This window comes from Terrapene carolina, unplaced genomic scaffold (genome assembly GCF_002925995.2).
Source record: "Terrapene carolina triunguis isolate 2854851 unplaced genomic scaffold, T_m_triunguis-2.0 Scaffold247, whole genome shotgun sequence".
Lineage (NCBI taxonomy): Eukaryota > Metazoa > Chordata > Testudines > Emydidae > Terrapene > Terrapene triunguis.
In genome coordinates, this window is record NW_020664598.1 from 12,780,486 (window position 1) to 12,799,784 (window position 19,299).

Here is a 19,299-nt window from a genome sequence, read left to right on the forward strand (position 1 = left end):
GTCATATGAGCTGTAGTCAAGTAAAAATGACAACTGCTGTGGGGCTGAAGTGAGGACACATTTTTAATACCTTGGCTTCAATGCAGATGGCACAGGCATCTTGCATGTAGTAGTCAAAGCTGAGATGGCAGAATTCAGCAGGAATTTTGGACTGTGTTGAAACAAGCAGCACCAAAACAGATTCCTAGTCCTCAAAACACAGGGCCTTGACTCTCACTTTTGCTTCCAGGATAAGTTACAGCAGTTGATTACATCAAAGCTTCAACAGAAAAAATGCCAAGAACTATAGGGTTTTTTTGGGCAGGGACCTAGTTCTTTATTTACAATGTAAAGCACATACTAGGCTTTGGGGTGCTATAATAATTAGCAAAAGATTAACTAAATAGGTACTTCAGTAAAAGACCGACTAGAAAATGGGGAGGCAAAGGAGTGGAGGTCTGATTATAAACCAAAGTAGAGTTGAGCAGCAATCACTCACAGGACCCCAGTCATAACTCCTTCAGGGAGCTTCCTGTCTGACCGTCACAAAAGAACTGGAAGGTGGAGGCAGCTAGTAATGTGCAACTGATCAGGAAAGTGCAGGTGCAGTCCTTGTGATCTGATCTCCACTACACAGAGGACCAAGGAGGTCTAGGAAAAGAGAAATCCTGGGGTCTGTCTCTTGGATCAGAAGGGCAAGAGTTTCCACCCTGAATGGAGTCTTAAGCACTCTTCTCAGTCCAGATCATCAGACTCAGCCCTCCCACTTCCCTAGGCTTCAGAGCCTGAGCTCCAACCTGAGCCCCAACTTCAAAGTGTTATCTACACAGCTATTTTTAGAGTGCCAGTGTGAACTCCGCTAGCCTGAGTCTGTCGACCAGGGCTGGAAGGCTTGCTGCCGCAGGTTGTGTAGAAGATAGATAGGCCCACAGTCAGGTAAAAACTCCACCACCACCTACCCCCTCCCCTTTTTTTTTTTTTTTTTTTTTTTTTTAAATTACCACAAAGAATCAGGAGCAGAAACTAAAGCTTCTATTCTGACTGAATGGATGATTGTCCCAAGTGAAAGAGCTTTTGTGATACTGTTCAGGATATTGTTTCTTTTCACTAGGTCTTGAGAGGGGAAACCAGGAAAGTTAGTGGATTGGGATTTTTTAAATCTTTGAAGAAGCCCTTGTTTGAAATGGTAGTGGCTCAGGTTTTAAAGATGTTCTTGAGTCTCTTAGGGAAGATGATCCTGGGTCAGCAGGATTTGTCTATGGAGAAGGTCTATCTGTGACAGCCCCTTGGGGTGGGGTAGGAGAATGTCCTAACCCCAATGGCATGAAAGAAAGACTGATTTTTGAATGACTGGAAATTCCAACTGTAGCAAAATGAATGAAGCTCCCCTAGCATTTCTAGATAGATTTAATTAGATCTAAGGACTAACATATCTTTCAAAATTTTTCTAGTCTCAAAATAATTCACCCTCAAAAGGGAGCCTGAAGAGGGTTTCGCTTGGAAGAGGTGAATCAAAACCTGCAGTCACACATTTACTTGTGCTAGGGTGTTAGAGAAGACAGACCTGCCAGAGAATGATGTCATAAGAACTGCAGATACAACCTAATATCCTCCTGACAGAAGGAAGCTTTTTCTTAGGATCACTCTTTCCAGTTGCGATAGCATTTTTTTTTTTTTTTTTTTTTTTTTTAAAGAGTATACAAAGGAGTGATTGATTGATAGGGCCATATGAGTTGACAACAAATGCTACTTCAGCATATATAGCAATGGAGGAGTATTCAAGGCTCCTCTTAAAAACTCTTTCAATCTTGCAGTCCACAAAGTATTGTGAGGATACTGCTTTATCTAATGGGGATGAGATCTTGGGTAAAAGTTTCAAAAGAGCCAACATAATTTAGAACCCTAAATCCCACTGCCTCTCAATGGTCTTAGGCTCCTAAATCATTTAGGTGCTTTTGAAAAAATTTACAGTTTAGCATAAAAGCCAGTCAAAGCTGAAGTTCAAGAAGGGTGAATCAATTTTGAGGACATGAGCAACAGATTCCCATGAAAGGGGAAAATGTCAATGGAAGGGAATAAATGAAAAAAAATGGACTTTGTAAAAGTGACAACTTTTAAAGAAAGCAAAAAATTTTTTAAATGAATTTGTGCTGGCTGTGTCACTAAAAGCGGAGTTCACTGCTTCTACAAGGCAAAGAGACCGTCATCAGAAAAACAGAAAAAATATCCCGTGTAAGTTACTTGAGCTTTTTAAAGAGAGTTACATTGGATCAATAATTTCTTCTCAAAACACTTACCACAATAAGCACCTCAAGATGATAATGTAAAACCCTGACTTCTTGAAGGAGTCTCTTTGATCAAATTGAGAATCTCACCAAGACAGACAATAGGAAGAGTTTTACAGAGATAGATAATGCATGATGTTATGTATCTTAAATGCTCGGTATCTTTGGAAGGTACCTCATGAAGAGGTGATCTAGAGGCGTTGGAATACATTTTACAACCATCAGGTTTAACATGGTCCTTTCAGTCAGCAGGGAACTAACTCTACTATGTTAGGTTTAGCCTTCCCAGCAAGATTGTATTTTCCCAAGATCTTAGATACCCAGTGTGTCCAAACTTAAAAAACTTAATACTGTTTAGAGAAATTTATTTTCACTGGCCAATTATGCTGTTGGCATCTGAAAAAAACAACTGACATTGAGTTTCACTTCAAATACTAAAAAAATGCCAGAGTAATCAATTTATACACCTAGACTTCTGCAAACGGAGTTTTACTGTTAGTCAGTCTTCACATCAATATTCAGAATTACCATTTACTGAAAGCAAAAATGATTAGATGAAGAACTGTAACAGTGCAGCATTTGCAAAATCAAAAGAACAGATTTTGGTAAACAAATTATACAAGCTTTTCCCAGTTAGGAACTCAAACCACGCAAAGACTACGCTCCCCAGCTCACCCAACTTCTCCAGATTACATATTTGTCATGAGATGGAGACCATGACCTTCCCAAGGTGAAAGAAAGCCAAGATGCTCAAAATCTTATTAAAACATGAAATTAGTTACCTTTCAAAGTTTCCAGTAAGTTTTTGGCCACAAACCAACAGATGGCTTCAAAGAAAGGGAATTTGAAAAGATCTGGGGTTTTTAGCCTTTTCTCCATTTCATAACACCTAAACAAATATTTTAGAAAGATTACTACATGGGTACATTTTAGAATTAATCAATGCAATATCCAACTCGTACAATGTTCAGAAAAATAAAACCAACAGGTCATGATAAACAAAACAAATCAAGTTCCACATAGCCAAACCCCAACAAGACCACATTCGGATAAGACTGAACTATGATCTTATCCGATCTCTATCAAGTTTGACTGCTGCACTTGCAAAAATAAAAGTTGGACTTCATAAAACTAGGATACAAACCCAATGTATAATCTTTTAACAGATGGAATTTAATTGGGATTCCACTGTAATAAATAAAACAGTAGGTTTAGAAGACAGCTCCACATCTTGGACAACAATTAATATAGCTGTCCTGACAGCAATCCTGACTGAAGGTTGCTCCTTCCATCTCAGAATTTCACACCTGAGCGACCAGTTCTAGCATTTCTCTTTTTTGTACTAATCTCCAAAGTAGAGCTTGTTTGATTTTAGGATGGAATTAAATTTGTGCAGAACATTCATTGGAGACTCTGTTGTTCTTGTTGAAGTGAAATAGATTAAAGTCTGCTTCTGGCACAAACTAAAAAAAGCAGCAATGTCCATTACCAGACCCTGTCTCCATTTAATCCCATTTAACAAGCATGATGAAAACTATCTATTAAAAAGAAGGATGCCCGCTTGTGGAGGAAACGGTATAGTCAAAACAGACAGATGAAACTAACCTGAGCTGCATGCCAATATTGAGGTTGTGCAAAAAGTTTCCTCCAAAAGCCATACAGTCCTGAGATGTGAGCACAGCATGAATCCAGCCTGAATTGACAAAAACATGAAACTTAATATGCATCTACACTACAAAATGTTGTACCTGGGTTTGGGAACAAAAATACCAGATGTGTGTGTATACAAGGCCAGAGAGTGACAATTTGCATTTCAGCAAAATACAAGTTATCAATCTGAAATCTAGGTTTGTTTGTGTTTTTGTTTTTTTTAAGTTAATAGTAGTTACAGAAGTTGCACCTATCCAAGGCCTTTATGGTTTTAAAACCACATTCCTATTAAAAAAACAAAACATTTTCTCTCCCTCTTCCCACCCCATTTGCTATGTGAAAAACCCACAAACCCGAGGAAATTGACTTTCATGAAACAGACTATACACAAAGTAATCACAAGAAAAAATAATTTCTTGTTAATCTTTCAGTTCATTGTAATCTCAGGTGTTACTCGTAACAAACAAAATACTTTTGTCTGAATGTTTTATCTAACAAGGAATTATAGCCCTATTTAAGTTATTCAGAAAAGAATAGTGGAAGTACTTCCACTAATTATCCTAAACCGTAGCCATTATATAATAGCCCAATGAAACTATGATCAAATTAAAACCAAGACTAATAATCACTCTTACACTACTAATTTGTCATGTAATTGGAAGATTGTGCTCATAATACCACAATTTAATATGATGAGCACAGGCCAATAATATTGTACGTCTCTACCTAGCTACTACTGAAGCTCAAATAACTTCAAATATGCACACAAAAGTATATATCTATTGGCTTCTTATTTAAAAGTGGATGTAGTTTAAGTTTGCCTTCAACAGCTTTAATTCAGGTAAATAGCATACACTCATTTTCCTCTTCCCAAACCGTTCAACTCTATAGATGTATATTACCGGTAGAATCAATTCAGCAAAGTTCAGTCAACTATTCCCAGACCTGCTGCTAAATATTAGGCAAACCGTTTAATCTCCCCAAGTACTTATCTGTGAGCAACTTCTAATTTCAGGCTTTGAAGTTCTTATCTGTTGTTTGCTCCTTGTGCAAGAATTGTTTCTTGAACTATGTTTCAGTGATGACCTAGAGCATACCCATTAAACACTACTTGTCCGAATGCAAGATTAAATTTGAATTGCAACTCCATTTGTGAACATATTTTGGAGGCCACCTAACAATCACAGGAAATGTCCATTTGTACCTGGACAGAGATAAAAATGGCCAAAATGTTGCATGTCCTTAGAAATATTATAAGTGACTGGACGCCACATAAGAGGAAACACGTTTTAAATGTTTTGCTGCAGAAATAGCTGGCACATCTCTATCCATGCTGGAAAGTTATCAAACTCTAATCTTGTCTTTTTCTCCTTAAACATTACTACTATGAATCACGCAACAAAAACCCAAGTCCATTTCTTAAGAAATTTTCCAACTAGTTAAACATTTTAAAGGACTGATATTTTGCTCTGTTTGTCTGTCTTAAAAATACTTGGAATTGATACCCAATCTCTTCCTCAAACTTTAGGATATTTCTAAAAATGATAATTTAATGCTTATCTTTTGATATCCTGAATTTGCTGGTGATATAACACAAGTACACAAACTGCTTGGAGGTGGGGGGGGGAAGGAGGTAAAATCTTACCTGTAGGAACAAATAAGGTATGTCCTTGTTTCACCACACATTTATAACATTTGTCTACCTTATCCCCAAAATACACTTCACTCTGGGTGACAGAGGAACTCCAAGATTCATAGAGAGCCAGATTTTCATCAGTAGGTTTGATCAAGTAGAAGATCTTCTCACCCTGTACATAAAAAAATATCCCATATGAGGTATGGTACAATTTTGGAATAGTTTACATAAACAGTATTATTGTCAGGCAAGCCCTGTAATCTAATAGTAATATCCTGTACTTCCATGTGAGTGCCCTAGGTTTTCCAACCCTCTATGTCACTCTTTGGTCTACCAGAAGCTAACTGTGTAGTACATTCCACCCTTTGGGGGTTTTGGGACAAGGAAAGTGCCACATTAAGGAACAACTTATTAGTTCTAGTGGAAGTTGTGTCCAGTCATCCTCAGGTATATGGCTGCTGCAATTCAGAAAGCAGTGTGAGCTAATGTTTGAGAAAAGTTCGGTTTGTCATTTCATTCATTTTCTCCTACAAAATGCTCAGGATAGCATCCACCTATCTGCTAGAAAGCGCAGAGATTGGCATTTTCATCTAGGGGGTCAACTTGTACAGAGGACTGAACAACAGTGCACAGTCAGTAATCCTCCTCTGCCCCCTTCTCAAACTAACAATTTCATTCAAAATACATGAGGAAATCCCTGAACACAGGTTTCTTTTGTGGCAAGAAGATGTACACAGGACAAAATCATTTTCAAGCATTCAGGAAGCAAGGACATTCTTACCCACAGAACATGGTACCAGACTGACGTGCCCCCAAAATCAATATGAAAATCAGTGTAGCTGTCCTGAACTCCCATCAAGCAATATTTCTGAACAAAAGGCTTGGGGAAGACGGAGTCATCTGGCCAGTAGTTTTCCACCCACGAAAGCTTTGTGGCAATGTCAGGGACTTCCACCAATTCAGACATCCTTAAGAAGTAAGTAAATGATAGTTAAGTGCAAGTAATGATGAGAGACATCTTTAAATGTTTACCTTTCCTAAGTCTCTCAAACTGTAAAAATGTTTACTTCTATATGATTCCATACTGTCCCCAAATCGCAGCACAAAATAGTCTACTCATAGACTTTAAGGTCAGAAGGGACCATTATGATCATCTAGTCTGACCTCCTGCACAACGCAGGCCACAGAATCTCACCCACCCACTCCTGTAACAAACCCCTAACCTATGTCTGAGTTATTGAAGTCCTCGAATTGTGGTTTAAAGACCTCAAGGTGCAGAGAATCCTACAGCAAGTGACCCATGCCCCACGCTGCAGAGGAAGGCGAAAAACCTCCAGGGCCTCTGCCAATCTGCCCTGGAGGAAAATTCCTTCCCGACCCCAAATATGGCAATCAGTTAAACCCTGAGCATGTGGGCAAGACTCACCAGCCAGCACCCAGGAAAGAATTCTCTGTAGTAACTCAGATCCCACCCCATCTAACATCCCATCACAGACCATTGGGCATATTTACCTGCTAATAATCAAAGATCAATTAATTGCCAAAATTAGACTATCCCATCATACCATCCCCTACATAAACTTATCAAGCTTAGTCTTGAAGCCGGATGTCTTTTTCCCCCCACTACTCCCCTTGGAAGGCTGTTCCAGAACTTCACTCCTCTAATGGTTAGAAACCTTCGTCTAAATTACAAGTCTAAACTTCCTGATGGCCAGTTTATATCCATTTGTTCTTGTGTCCACATTGGTACTAAGCTTAAATAATTCCTCTCACTCCCTGATATTTATCCCTCTGATATATTTATAAAGGAGTAATCATATCTCCCCTCAGCCTTCTTTTGGTTAGGCTAAACAAGCCAAGCTCTTTGAGTCTCCTTTCATAAGGCAGGTTTTCCATTCCTCGGATCATCCTACTAGCCCTACTCTGTACCTGTTCGAGTTTGAATTCATCCTTCTTAAACATGGGAGACCAGAACTGCACACAGTATTCCAGATGAGGTCTCACCAGTGCCTTGTATAATGGTACTAACAACTCCTTATCTTTACTGGAAATACCTCGCCTGATGCATCCCAAGACCGCATTAGCTTTTTTCACGGCCATATCACATTGGCAGCTCATAGTCATCCTGTGATCAACCAATACTCCGAGGTCCTTCTCCTCCTGTTACTTCCCACTGATGTGTCCCCAATTTATAACCAAAATTCTTGTTATTAATCCCTAAATGCATGACCTTGCACTTTTCACTATTAAATTTCATCCTATTACTATCACTCCAGTTTACAAGGTCATCCAGATCTTCCTGTAGGATATCCCGGTCCTTCTCTGTATTAGCAATACCTCCCAGCTTTGTGTCATCCGCAAACTTTATTAGCACATTCCCACTTTTTGTGCCAAGATCAGTAATAAAAAGATTAAATAAGATTGGTCCCAAAACCGATCCCTGAGGAACTCCACTAGTAACCTCCTTCCAGCCTGACAGTTCACCTTTCAGTATGACCCGTTGTAGTTTCCCCTTTAACCAGTTCCTTGTCCACCTTTCAATTTTCATATTGATCCCCATCTTCTCCAATTTAGCTAATAATTCCCCATGTGGAACCGTATCAAATGCCTTACTGAAATCGAGGTAAATTAGATCCACTGCGTTTCCTTTGTCTAAAAAAATCTGTTACCTTCTCAAAGAAAGAGATCAGGTTGGTTCGGCACGATCTACCTTTTGTAAAACCATGTTGTATTTTGTCCCAATTACTATTGACCTCAATGTCCTTAACTACTTTCTCCTTCAAAATTTTTTCCAAGACCTTGCATACTACAGATGTCAAACTAACAGGCCTATAGTTACTCGGGTCACTTTTTTTTTTTCCCTTTCTTAAAAATAGGAACTATGTTAGCAATTCTCCAGTCGTACAGTACAACCCCTGAGTTTACAGATTCATTAAAAAGTCTTGCTAATGGGCTTGCAATTTCATGTGCCAGTTCCTTTAATATTCTTGGATGAAGATTATCTGGGCCTCCCGATTTAGTCCCATTAAGCTGTTCGAGTTTGGCTTCTACCTCGGATGTGGTAATATCTACCTCCATATCCTCATTCCCATTTGTCATCCTACCATTATCCCTAAGATCCTCATTAAAGACTGAGGCAAAGTATTTGTTTGATATTGGGCCATGCCTAGAGTATCCTTAACTTCCACTCCATCCTCAGGGTTTAGCGGTCCCACTTCTTTCTTTGTTTTCTTCTTATTGATATGGCTATAGAACTTTTTACTATTGGTTTTAATTCCCTTTGCAAGGTCCAACTCTACATGGCTTTTGGCCTTTCTCACTTTATCCCTACATGTTCTGACCTCAATAAGGTAGCTTTCCTTGCTGATCCCTCCCATCTTCCACTCCTTGTAGGCTTTCTGCTTTTTCTTAATCACCTCTCTTAGATGCTTGCTCATCCAGCTTGGTCTACAACTCCTGCTTATGATTTTTTTTCCCCTTTCTTGGGATGCAGGCTTCTGATAGTTTCTGCAACTTTGACTTGAAGTAATTCCAGGTCTCCTCCGCCTTTAGATCCACAAGTTCTTCAGTCCAATCCACTTCCCTAACTAATTTCCTTAATTCTTTAAAGTTAGCCCTTTTTAAATCAAAAACCCTAGTTCCAGATCTATTTTTGTTTATCCTTTCATCTAGTTTGAACTGAATTAGTTCATGATCACTCGAACCAAGGTTGTCCCCTACAACCATTTCTTCTATGAAGTCCTCACTACTCACCAAAACCATATCTAAAATGGCATCCCCTCTTGTTGGTTCTTCAACTACTTGGTGAAGGAATCTATCAGCTATCGCATCCAGGAAAATCTGAGCCCTATTATTATTACTAGCACTTATCCTCCAGTCTATATCTGGGAAGTTAAAGTCTCCCATGATCACACAATTCCCATTAGTGTTTCCTTCATTAAAAACATTAAAGAGGTCTCCATCCATATCCAAATCAGATCCCGGCGGTCTGTAGCACACCCCAAGCACTATCTCAGGGGAGGCTCTAGTAGCTTTCTTTCCCAATGGATTTTTGCCCAGACAGACTCGGTCTTATCCATTCCATCACTTCTTATTTCTTTACAGTCTACCTCATCACTGATATACAATGCTACTCCACCACCTTTGCCTTTATTTCTATCTTTCCTAAACAGCACATAGCCTTCAATACCTGTACTCCAGTCATGACTACTATTCCACCATGTTTCTGTTATCCCTATAATATCTGGTTTCACTTCCTGCACCAGTAACTCTAGTTCCTCCATTTTGTTACCTAGCCTCCTCGCATTAGTGTACAAACATCTTAATTTTTGCCGTTTGGCTTCACTGACATTCTTTACCCAATTAGGCACAGACATTTTACCACCAGTATTACCTATTAGACTGGTATCTACACTACCCTTCCTCCTTATGTCCATTCTCATACCCACGGCTGTAGCCTTTCTTACTTCATTTTCTTCCCTCTCAATGTTAAATTCTAGCGTGGAGATTACCTGGACATCTCCCAACCATCTCCCCCAAATTCTTAGTTTAAAGCTCTCTTAATCAGTTGTGCCAGCCTCCATCCTAGAAGTCTATTTCCCTCCTTACTCAGGTGAAGTCCAACCCGAGAGAACAGTCCTCTGTCCATGAATGCTTTCCAGTGGCCACACATCCCAAAGCCCTCCTTATAGCACCACTGCCTGAGCCATCTGTTGAAACCATTTCATTTATTTTAGAGTACTATTTACTTATACTTCTACATTTACTCTTTGTTTTAGCAAAATCTACTTTCTACTTCAAAGGAGTCCAAGTCAAGTTGTCTCAAAGTCATTTACTCACTTTGTGTCTGAAAACTCCAGACTGATCACATTTAATACTTTTGGTCGATCAGGATTCATGAAATACTTAATATAATTATGAAGCTTCATTTTACTGTCTGCCTGCCTTGCCACATCAATTACATCTATCACTTTGTCGCCACCTGTAAAAATAAGAAAAAATTAACATTTTAACAAGACATATGTTTAATATTTTCTGCAAGATATGACAATCCATTTGTACACAAATGAACTCCACTACCCCACCCTCCCCAAAACAAAGAGGGACAAGAGTAAACCAAGATCTTATCTAGATATAATTTGTTACTGTTATTTAAGAATATAACTGAACCTAATCTAAAAATAAAATAAGTCACCACTTCTGTGGTTAACCAAAAGGAAAAAGAGGAACCTAACATGACTAGCTGGTTCATATGCTTGGTTTTGTGGCTTCTGTCACCAAAAGGAAGAGAGGGTAGGAGGAAGTTATCAAGAATACATTTATTTGTATATATTTCTATAGTAGTCATCACCACAGTATCTGAGCACTTAACTCAATGTCTACTACAAATTTTCTACAAGCAATAATGAAACTTATAGCCCTGATCCAGCAAAGGTTTAAGCATATGAATAACTAAGCATGGAGTAATCCCACTGGACTTCTTGCATGCTTAAAGATACACACATGCTTAATTCTCTGCAGGATTTGGTCCTATGTCTATGGATTTTCTTCTGAGTATTTGTAGTGATATCTTGTGGACCCTTAGAGGGGACTTTGTACTTCTTATCTCTGACAGGTGGGTGGCATCATTGCAGGGGGCCTGCCAGATTATCTTGGCTGGATCCATGGGTGCCTCATTTAGGGGGAGCGCAATCTTCGATGAGGTTGATGTTTGTAAAATGTCCAACAGCTTGTGTTGAGACTCTGCAACCTCTTCCAAGGGTATCTTGAGTGAGTAAGCAATCCTTTTAAATAGCTCCTGGAATTGTCTAAAGTCATCAGCTATTGGGGGTGGAGGAGGCATGACAGCTTCATCCAGAGAGGATGAAGAGATATTGGTCGGTAGGGTGACTTCCTGATCAAAAGTCTCTTCAGAGGGTCCACACCTACCGAGGATGGGGAGCATCTCAGTCTCTCCCTGTGAGTGCTAGAAGTCCTAGAATAGTGTTGCCTGTATGCAGCCTATGGATCCCAATAAGGCCACTGCAGTGGGAATGGTATTGGTGGTGGCATCCATGGATGTCCATGCCACCAATGGGTGTTAACCCTGGGGTGATACGTGGGTTGTTCCCGTGGACCAGGTCTGGTGGTTGCCTGAATGGATGAGAAGTAAATGTCCCCTTCCTCCTTATCCTCCTCCTCACTGGAGAAAGGAGGGGCCTATCTGGATGGGGGTGTAGATTGGCACTGTATCAAGAATGCTGAGTAATATCAGTACCAAGAAGGGGAGATTCTGGTGTTGCAGAAATTGGAAGGTCCTTGTGGAAAAGGAATTGTTTAGGTACCACAAGCATCGGTACCGAGGACGTTTTTGTTGGTGCCGCTGAAGTTGTAGCGGTTGTCGGTACTGATCTGGCTGTGCTATGCACTAGGTGACTGGTACATCACGCAGCAGAATACAGCAATGCTAAGCTGCCCAATGCCACACATTTAAGCGGCTCCATCAGTACCATGGAGGAGGTGGTAAGCTTCTCTTTGCCACTCCTCTCAGAGACCACCCCCTTAGGGTCTTTGGCTTTCGTGGTACCAGCAGTATTGGAGGATCCTGCCCACTTGGAGGGGCTCAACAGCACTGTGGTCGGTACCAAGAGTGTTGAATGAGCTGGGTTTTTTTTTCCTTTTTAGCTGGTTCCCTGGTAGGGGAGGTTGTTGCCTGCTTTTTGTCCACCTTTTTAGAAGACTTCCTTTTTGAAGGTGGTGGGGAATGTCTGCCAGAGGCTGTCACTGGGATTGGCAAAGACTGGTGTCCATGGTGCAAAGCGGTCTGGGGGTCAGAAGCCAGGTGCAGTGACTTTTCCATCAGGATAAGTTTCAACTTAAGTCCCCTGATTTTCTGGCGCAAGCCTTGAGGTTGTGGCAATGGGGGCACTTCTAAGGTACGTGTGTCTCACCCAGACATTGGACACACTGAGAATGCCCATCACTCACTGGGATTGCCTCCCAGTAAGAAAGGCATTGTTTAAATCCCAGGGATCCGGGCATGCCCTGTCAGTAGCCTTCCCCCAAGTGAAGAAGGTTAAAGGTACACTAAGGATGAAAGAAAATAAACGATGAGAGAGGAGGGTAGCTATAGTTAACTAACTCTACTCTAAAACTATATAAACACTAACTCTCAGAGGTAAACGTGAAGCAAGCAAAGAGGCGCTACCATGAACAGCTCAAGGACAGATGAAAAGAAATTGAGGCTGGTTTGGTTGCATAGCGCTATGTAGCTGCCAGGAGTGGCACAAGACGGGGAGAGCACATGTGTGACCCAAATGGGCACTAAGTATCAGGGGGTAGCCGTGTTAGTCTGCATCTACAAAAACAACAAGGAGTCTGGTGGCACCTTAAAGACTAACAGATTTATTTGGGCATAAGCTTTTGTGGGTAAAAACCTCACTTCTTCAGATGCATCCGAAGAAGTGAGGTTTTTACCCACAAAAGCTTATGCCCAAATGGGCACTGCCACTGAAATTCTCCGATCACAGGTGCAGACACACACATTCACCTAAAGTGGAGCACACACACGGACACTTCTTGAAAAAGAACCAGGGAAACTGATGTGCCAAACTGAGTGTGTGGAAGTGTGTGTGGGGTGGAGGGATAGCCCCGGAATAGCCAGACTTCCAAAATAAAGTCACAGAATTGTTGAAATGCCAGCTATTCTTCCGAGCAACCATGAGCAATCAATAAGGGGACTGAGTAATCAGTATATGGTCAGGTCGTTCAGTATACTGCACATAGTGTATTCTAATGGAGTCTTAAAACACTGATAAGCACAAAAGTCCTGTTTGTAGTGCATTTCAATATGCTACCAAAAGAACACAAGAGATGATGCAAGGCACACAGAAAACTCTTAGCTGTAGTATATTATGCAGCACATTCCACACTGCAGCTGGCTCAGTCTCACTGTCCCACTGAAATACATATTCAGGTGGTCCTGAGGTGGTTAGAGACTGCCCAGCAAGCCTGACGGAAGACTAAATGCTCCTGCTGAAGCTATGGTGCTCCCTGAACTTCTCCCCCACTCCTCCAAGGAGCAGAAAAAAAGCTTATAAAGGGAAGGATCAGATAGACTGAGGAGCCAACAGTTTACAGATATAAGAGAGGTGAGGAGGAAGGAAGCTGATCTGACCCTGAGCTTTCAGTCTCCTCCTGTTACCTCATCCGCCAACTGTGAATATTTCTGCCCTGCAGCTACCTCCCTCCCTCCTCACCTATCTGAAACCTACTGTCTGCTCCTCTCCTTCCCTCTCAGGCTGCTCTGCTCCTTGGAGGGGAAGGGGCAGAGATGAGCAGGGGGTTCCAGAGATGCAGCAGCTGGGAGTCCCTGGACTCAAGCAGCAGCTATAACCTCCATGTATTAACAGTGTAGGTGGGGAGATGGTATTTTGGAGCAGCTGGGAAGGTAGCATCCCTCTCTCCCTAAATTCACCCCCACCCCCACAGCCACATAAGAAGCCCAGGCAAGGACCTTCTCCCCAATACCCCAGACACCCTAGGGACACCCTCACATATGCAAAAGGTTTGTTGTGCAATGCACCATCAGCAACCAATGATTGGTAAATGTAAAACCCTTTAAAAGATGTTCTCACTGTGCGACAAACCATTTTTAAAATCTGTAACAAAGCCCCCCATCCCCATCATTAGAGTACAGATTGCAAAACTAGCTTATCTGATTCACAGTGTAAGAAAACATCCTCAAAAACCATTACAACCTGTTGCTTATGGTGTGTTGCAGAACAAAATACAGCTGTTCAACATTTCAGTCATCACACATTTTGATAGCTTGTGCCACAAGTTGCCAGGTGTGAATGTTGAGAGCTATGGGCATACAATTGTCACATGCATACCCATACCCAAAACCCAAATTGGTAGGTCTAATTTACCCTTGCCAACCTTCTGGTAAGAACTGTTCCATTTAGATTAGGCATATAGTATCCTTTAATTGTTGTAACCATGCCAATATTTATTGTATTTAATTCACTCTACACTGAAGCATTCACACATATTCCAGGAAGTCCCTTACCTACATAGCGTTCCACATCCAAAACGGAGAACGTAGGGGGAGGGAGTCTGAGCCCAAGACCGTCTAATTTAGGAACCATAATAGGGACATCAAACCCATGTTTCTCCAGGTATCTGTGTGTCAGCTGGCTGCCATGCATTTTCAGAATGATTTCATCAGCACTGGGAGGGGGGAGGAGGAAACAAAATATTAGCACTGAAAACAAAAACAAAAAACCACACAGTAAACCTGTTTGAAAGAGAAATTAACAAAAGCTTTGTTAGGTTTCAAGGAAACATCTTATTAGAGTTACATAGCTAATATAAATCAAATTAAAATAAGTGGATACAATTGTATTAAATTAAGCACTCAAGGTAAAGGTAAGCCTGCTAATTACATTTAATGAAACTAAAAGACAACGAATTTAAAACCAAATCAAGGAAGTACATGTTTATAGGTATAATTAATCTGGGGAACTCTGCTATAAAATGTCATTGAAGCCAAGAGTTTAGGAGGATTCAAAAAAAAGTCACTTATACGGATAAGGACAACATATTGATATATTAGAATAAAAAGCATTTTCTTTTAAAAGGGATACAAGTCATCTTGCTTTAGAGAGTAAGCCAACTCTTAACTGCTGGAATAAGGAAGAAATTTCTTTTATGACCAGGTTATTACATAACTGTGCACCAAGGGATCTCCTTCACCTTCTTCTGAACCATCTGGGACTAGATAAACCACTGTTCCGATGTTTGTGGTCTACATTAGAGAGAGAAAATGGGAAGTGATTTCTGAGTCTCTTGTTTCCTGGACCAGACAGGCTGAAAATGCTGAAGAGGCAACACACCTAACAATATGGGTTGGTAGTGATAGACTTCATAAGAAATTACATCCATGTGTAGTAATTTGATTGATGGATGCTACAACAAGGTGCCTTGAAGGCAAATATATGGATATGAAACGCTGGATGAAAAAAATTAGATCTCAGACATGTAAGAAGGAGGTTTTTTTTGTGATGGTGGTGTTTTTGTGGAGGCACGTTAGGAAGACTTTTTAGACATGATCAATACCCAATGTTTTCCCCCTTTTTATGATTTAACTTCTAAGCAAGTTTCCATACCTTGGGAACGAGCGAGCCCGCAGTTGTTTAACAAAAGTCCGTGTTCCAGCTTGGACTGGTTTGGAACCATCATCAAACTCTGTGTAGTCATGTCTGTGCCAGTTCCTCCTCTTCTTCACTAGATTTTTTTTTAAAAAGGATTAAACTTAAAATTAGTCAGTGTTGATGGCATGGGTGAGACTGGCTGATGTTCCACCAGTGAACCAACCACGTTAATTAGACTGACAGTCTATTTTTAATTCAGTTGACTTCATCTGTTGCATAAAACACAGTAATCTTTAAAATATTTAAAATATGATGGTAATAACAAAATATTAATCCTTTGCATTTCTATAGCTCCTTCCATCTGGGAATCTCAAAGCAGTGTATGAATAATGATTTAAGATTCAATACTCCTGTCATAAGGGAATACAAACACTGACAGCCTGAAACTTGCCCAGAAAACTAAAGAGGAAGCCTACAGCAGAGCCAGAAATAGAACTTGAGGTTTCCTAATGCTCAGTCCTACATTTTAATCACAAGATCATCCTACATCTTCAAGATGAGCTAAATTATTACTTAATATTTATATTACCATAGACCAATACATCCCAATAATCCTGAGTGGGGTTTCTGATATGCTAGCAGTTGTATAAACATATGAAAATCTAGTCTTTGGCTATTATTAAAATGACTTATTTTTGGTTACTCCACCCTCATCCACTCATCCTATCCCTCACCCTATTTGTTTGCCCCCATCCATTGTTTACATCTTGTCTTTTAGTTTGTAAGCTCTTTTGGGTAGGGACTGTTATTTATTATGTTTGTACAGTGCCTAGCACAAGGGGTCCAGACCGGACTGAAACCTTTAGGTGCAACTGCAACATACAATCATCAAGCTCCAGGTGGAGGATTTTATATTAATAAAAACAGAAGGATAAATAGGTGTTCCTTTATGGTTTTGGGCATTGACTTTGGTTCTCTTCTATTAGCTACATGGTATATTAATACAAAGGCTTTAGACTTCTAGAGCTAAACACAAATGTAAAACTAGAAGTCCTCATACAAATTGCTTTGCCAGTTGCACCATTACAAATCACAGATATGTTACTGAAAAAATTACACAAAGTCACAAAGGAATTATATGCAGTCTCCCACGTCACTTTTTTTTTTTTGTTTTAAGAGAACTGAAAAACTGACAAATTTACTTAATCTTAAAAGCTTCCCCGTTTAACATAAAATGATTGAATATCACCTTTCCTCAAACCCATTTAATCCTTTCACGAATTACTCTTAATTGCTATCAACCACTTGGCACCGTAATTCAGACAGAATGGCTATGGCTTCTTTTAGAAGCAACAAATGTTCAACCATGAATTTGATGGCAAAGAATGCCAAACACTTTATTAGCACTTTCTACCAACACAATGAATACTGTGATTCTCTTGCACTCAGCTTCTATCATTTCAGCGGCTGCAAACCCCAAATAAATTCCCAACCAGGTGCCTCAGCAAAAAGGATCATACCACATCAGCTTGGAATGAACTTCGGCTGAGTTTAGCCCTAGTTTCTCACTACCTTTTTATTGATCTGCAATGTACCAGTTACCAACTGAGGGAAGTTGAACAAAAAACTTAAAACTCAGGCTATGCTTATTTTATTCTGATTAATTCTAAAACAAAAACTACGCCGAATTGTGATCAGTAGTATTTGATAGCTGCTAATAAAGACAGCTGCCCCCAAGGTATATACTGAGACCAAGTGTGTAATGTAATAATTATTACTCTAGTATTGATCAGGAATTGGTTACATCTGCTGAAAAGGAAAGAGCTCGGGTTACTAGCCTGCTCACTCAAATGGGGTCTCAAAAATTGAGACAAAAAAGCCTGGCTAACAAAATCTGACATCTAAACAGTTTTATTAATATGATAATATTATTGGATCTTCATTCAACACAAAATGAATTAACCAAATAGTCCATAATTCCAAATATTAAATAAATTTAGGATGAGCTCTTGTAAAAAGTTCATATTGCACCAAAGACTGCAATAAAACCTAGCAAGTCTGAACACTCTATTTAAAAAAAAAAAAAAATCTGTCTTTATTTTAATAAGCTCTAGAATTTTTTGCTGCTGGTTTTTCAGAAACACCAGCTGCAGTCCAGCACTGATTGACAGCTAATTAATCTATTTGCATCTCCCAGTCGTTATACATGACAGGTAATTATTCCTAATGATGTATTGTTTTCTGTAGAGGCAACAAACTGTGCCCTTTAAAAGACACTTAGGAAAATAAATTGGCTCAATTAAACAGGTGACGTTTATAGTGACTTGCTAACCTGATAATCAGTGTTGTAGAGCTAGTTTAATGAGTAGACTATTCAAATATTCAGTAGTACTTCATGAATAATGAAGCCAAGTTTTAATTAACTTCCCAAATCTACTTCCTCAATCATAAATAATATTTGAATAATGCAGAGTACTAGCCACTAATTTGATGATTTGCAACATACAGCACTTCCACCAAAATTCATCTGTGATGTAATAATATACTGCAATGAAAGAACGCAGTAGTTGCATAATACATTTATTTTTACAGTGCAGTACTGATGTTTACAATCAGTTTTTAACATCTGAGAGCTGGGAATTAATAATTTTATTTCAGTTAATTCTTTTTCACCACTTGGTACTTAGGGAGGAGGTGCATCATGCTTCCTAGAGCAGGAGAGAATATTCAAGAATACAAAACAGTATGCAAAGTACCTTTCTATTTAAACTATTAAATTATTTTCTATATTTGGCAAAATCCAGTAAGACACACTAGAACAATACACAAGCAGATAAGAAAATAAGTACAACAACTTTATTGTTTAAAAAACAAATTACTTGATTTTTGTGATTTAGAATGGACATGTCATGTAAAAAACTTGAACTCTAAGAAGTGGAAGGAAAAAATATTTGTCCCCTCACCAATGCAAACAAGAAAGGCCCTGCCACAATTATAACACTAAAAATGGATTAAGGAAATCCAGTGGAGAAGCAGGGATGTTTTAGGAAAAGGAATGACAGAGAATGAGCCAGAAGTTCATTTTAAGATAGTACAGGATAAAGCATTATTTAAATTTTAATTTAATTATTGTTTTAATTAAGATTTTTACATTCTGCACGCCAGGCCAGTAACCACTTCTTACTAACTTATGTAAACACACCTTTACTATTCCTACCTGCCCTCCCCTAACCCTTGCCTATTGTCTCAGAAAAATCACAATCTAGATTTTAGGCAGGGACTGTCAGTGTTATTTGTTTGTACAATGGGGATTTAATCCTGTTTGGGGTCTTTAAGTGCCACCACAACAGAAACAGGCTGGACCTATGGGATTTGAAAGAGGTTGAAACAAGATGAAAAGCAGTGTTGCCAACATGCATGAGTGTTTTTCTTGGGAGCTCCTGATCCTACAGTCAATTGACTACATGAGAGCCTCAGCTTTAAAAGTCCTGTGGCACCTTATAGACTAACAGACGTATTGGAGCATGAGCTTTCGTGGGTGAATACCCACTTCATCGGATGCATCCAACGAAGTGGGTATTCACCCACGAAAGCTCATGCTCCAATACGTCTGTTA

At 39.6% G+C, this 19,299-nt stretch overlaps 1 protein-coding gene across 1 annotated transcript in view; it reads right to left on the minus strand.

Annotated features, from left to right (window-relative positions):
• The window catches only part of KDM7A (lysine demethylase 7A), a 99,925-nt gene that overhangs the window by 40,640 nt on the left and 39,986 nt on the right, over nt 1-19,299 (minus strand). Inside the window, exons 3-9 of the mRNA XM_024211588.2 lie at nt 15,699-15,816; nt 14,600-14,760; nt 10,390-10,531; nt 6,332-6,518; nt 5,560-5,722; nt 3,870-3,957; nt 3,047-3,153 (exon numbers count right to left, since the gene is read on the minus strand). Of these exons, the coding sequence (XP_024067356.1) occupies nt 3,047-3,153; nt 3,870-3,957; nt 5,560-5,722; nt 6,332-6,518; nt 10,390-10,531; nt 14,600-14,760; nt 15,699-15,816 (966 nt within the window). The remainder of the gene's footprint in view (nt 1-3,046; nt 3,154-3,869; nt 3,958-5,559; nt 5,723-6,331; nt 6,519-10,389; nt 10,532-14,599; nt 14,761-15,698; nt 15,817-19,299) is intronic.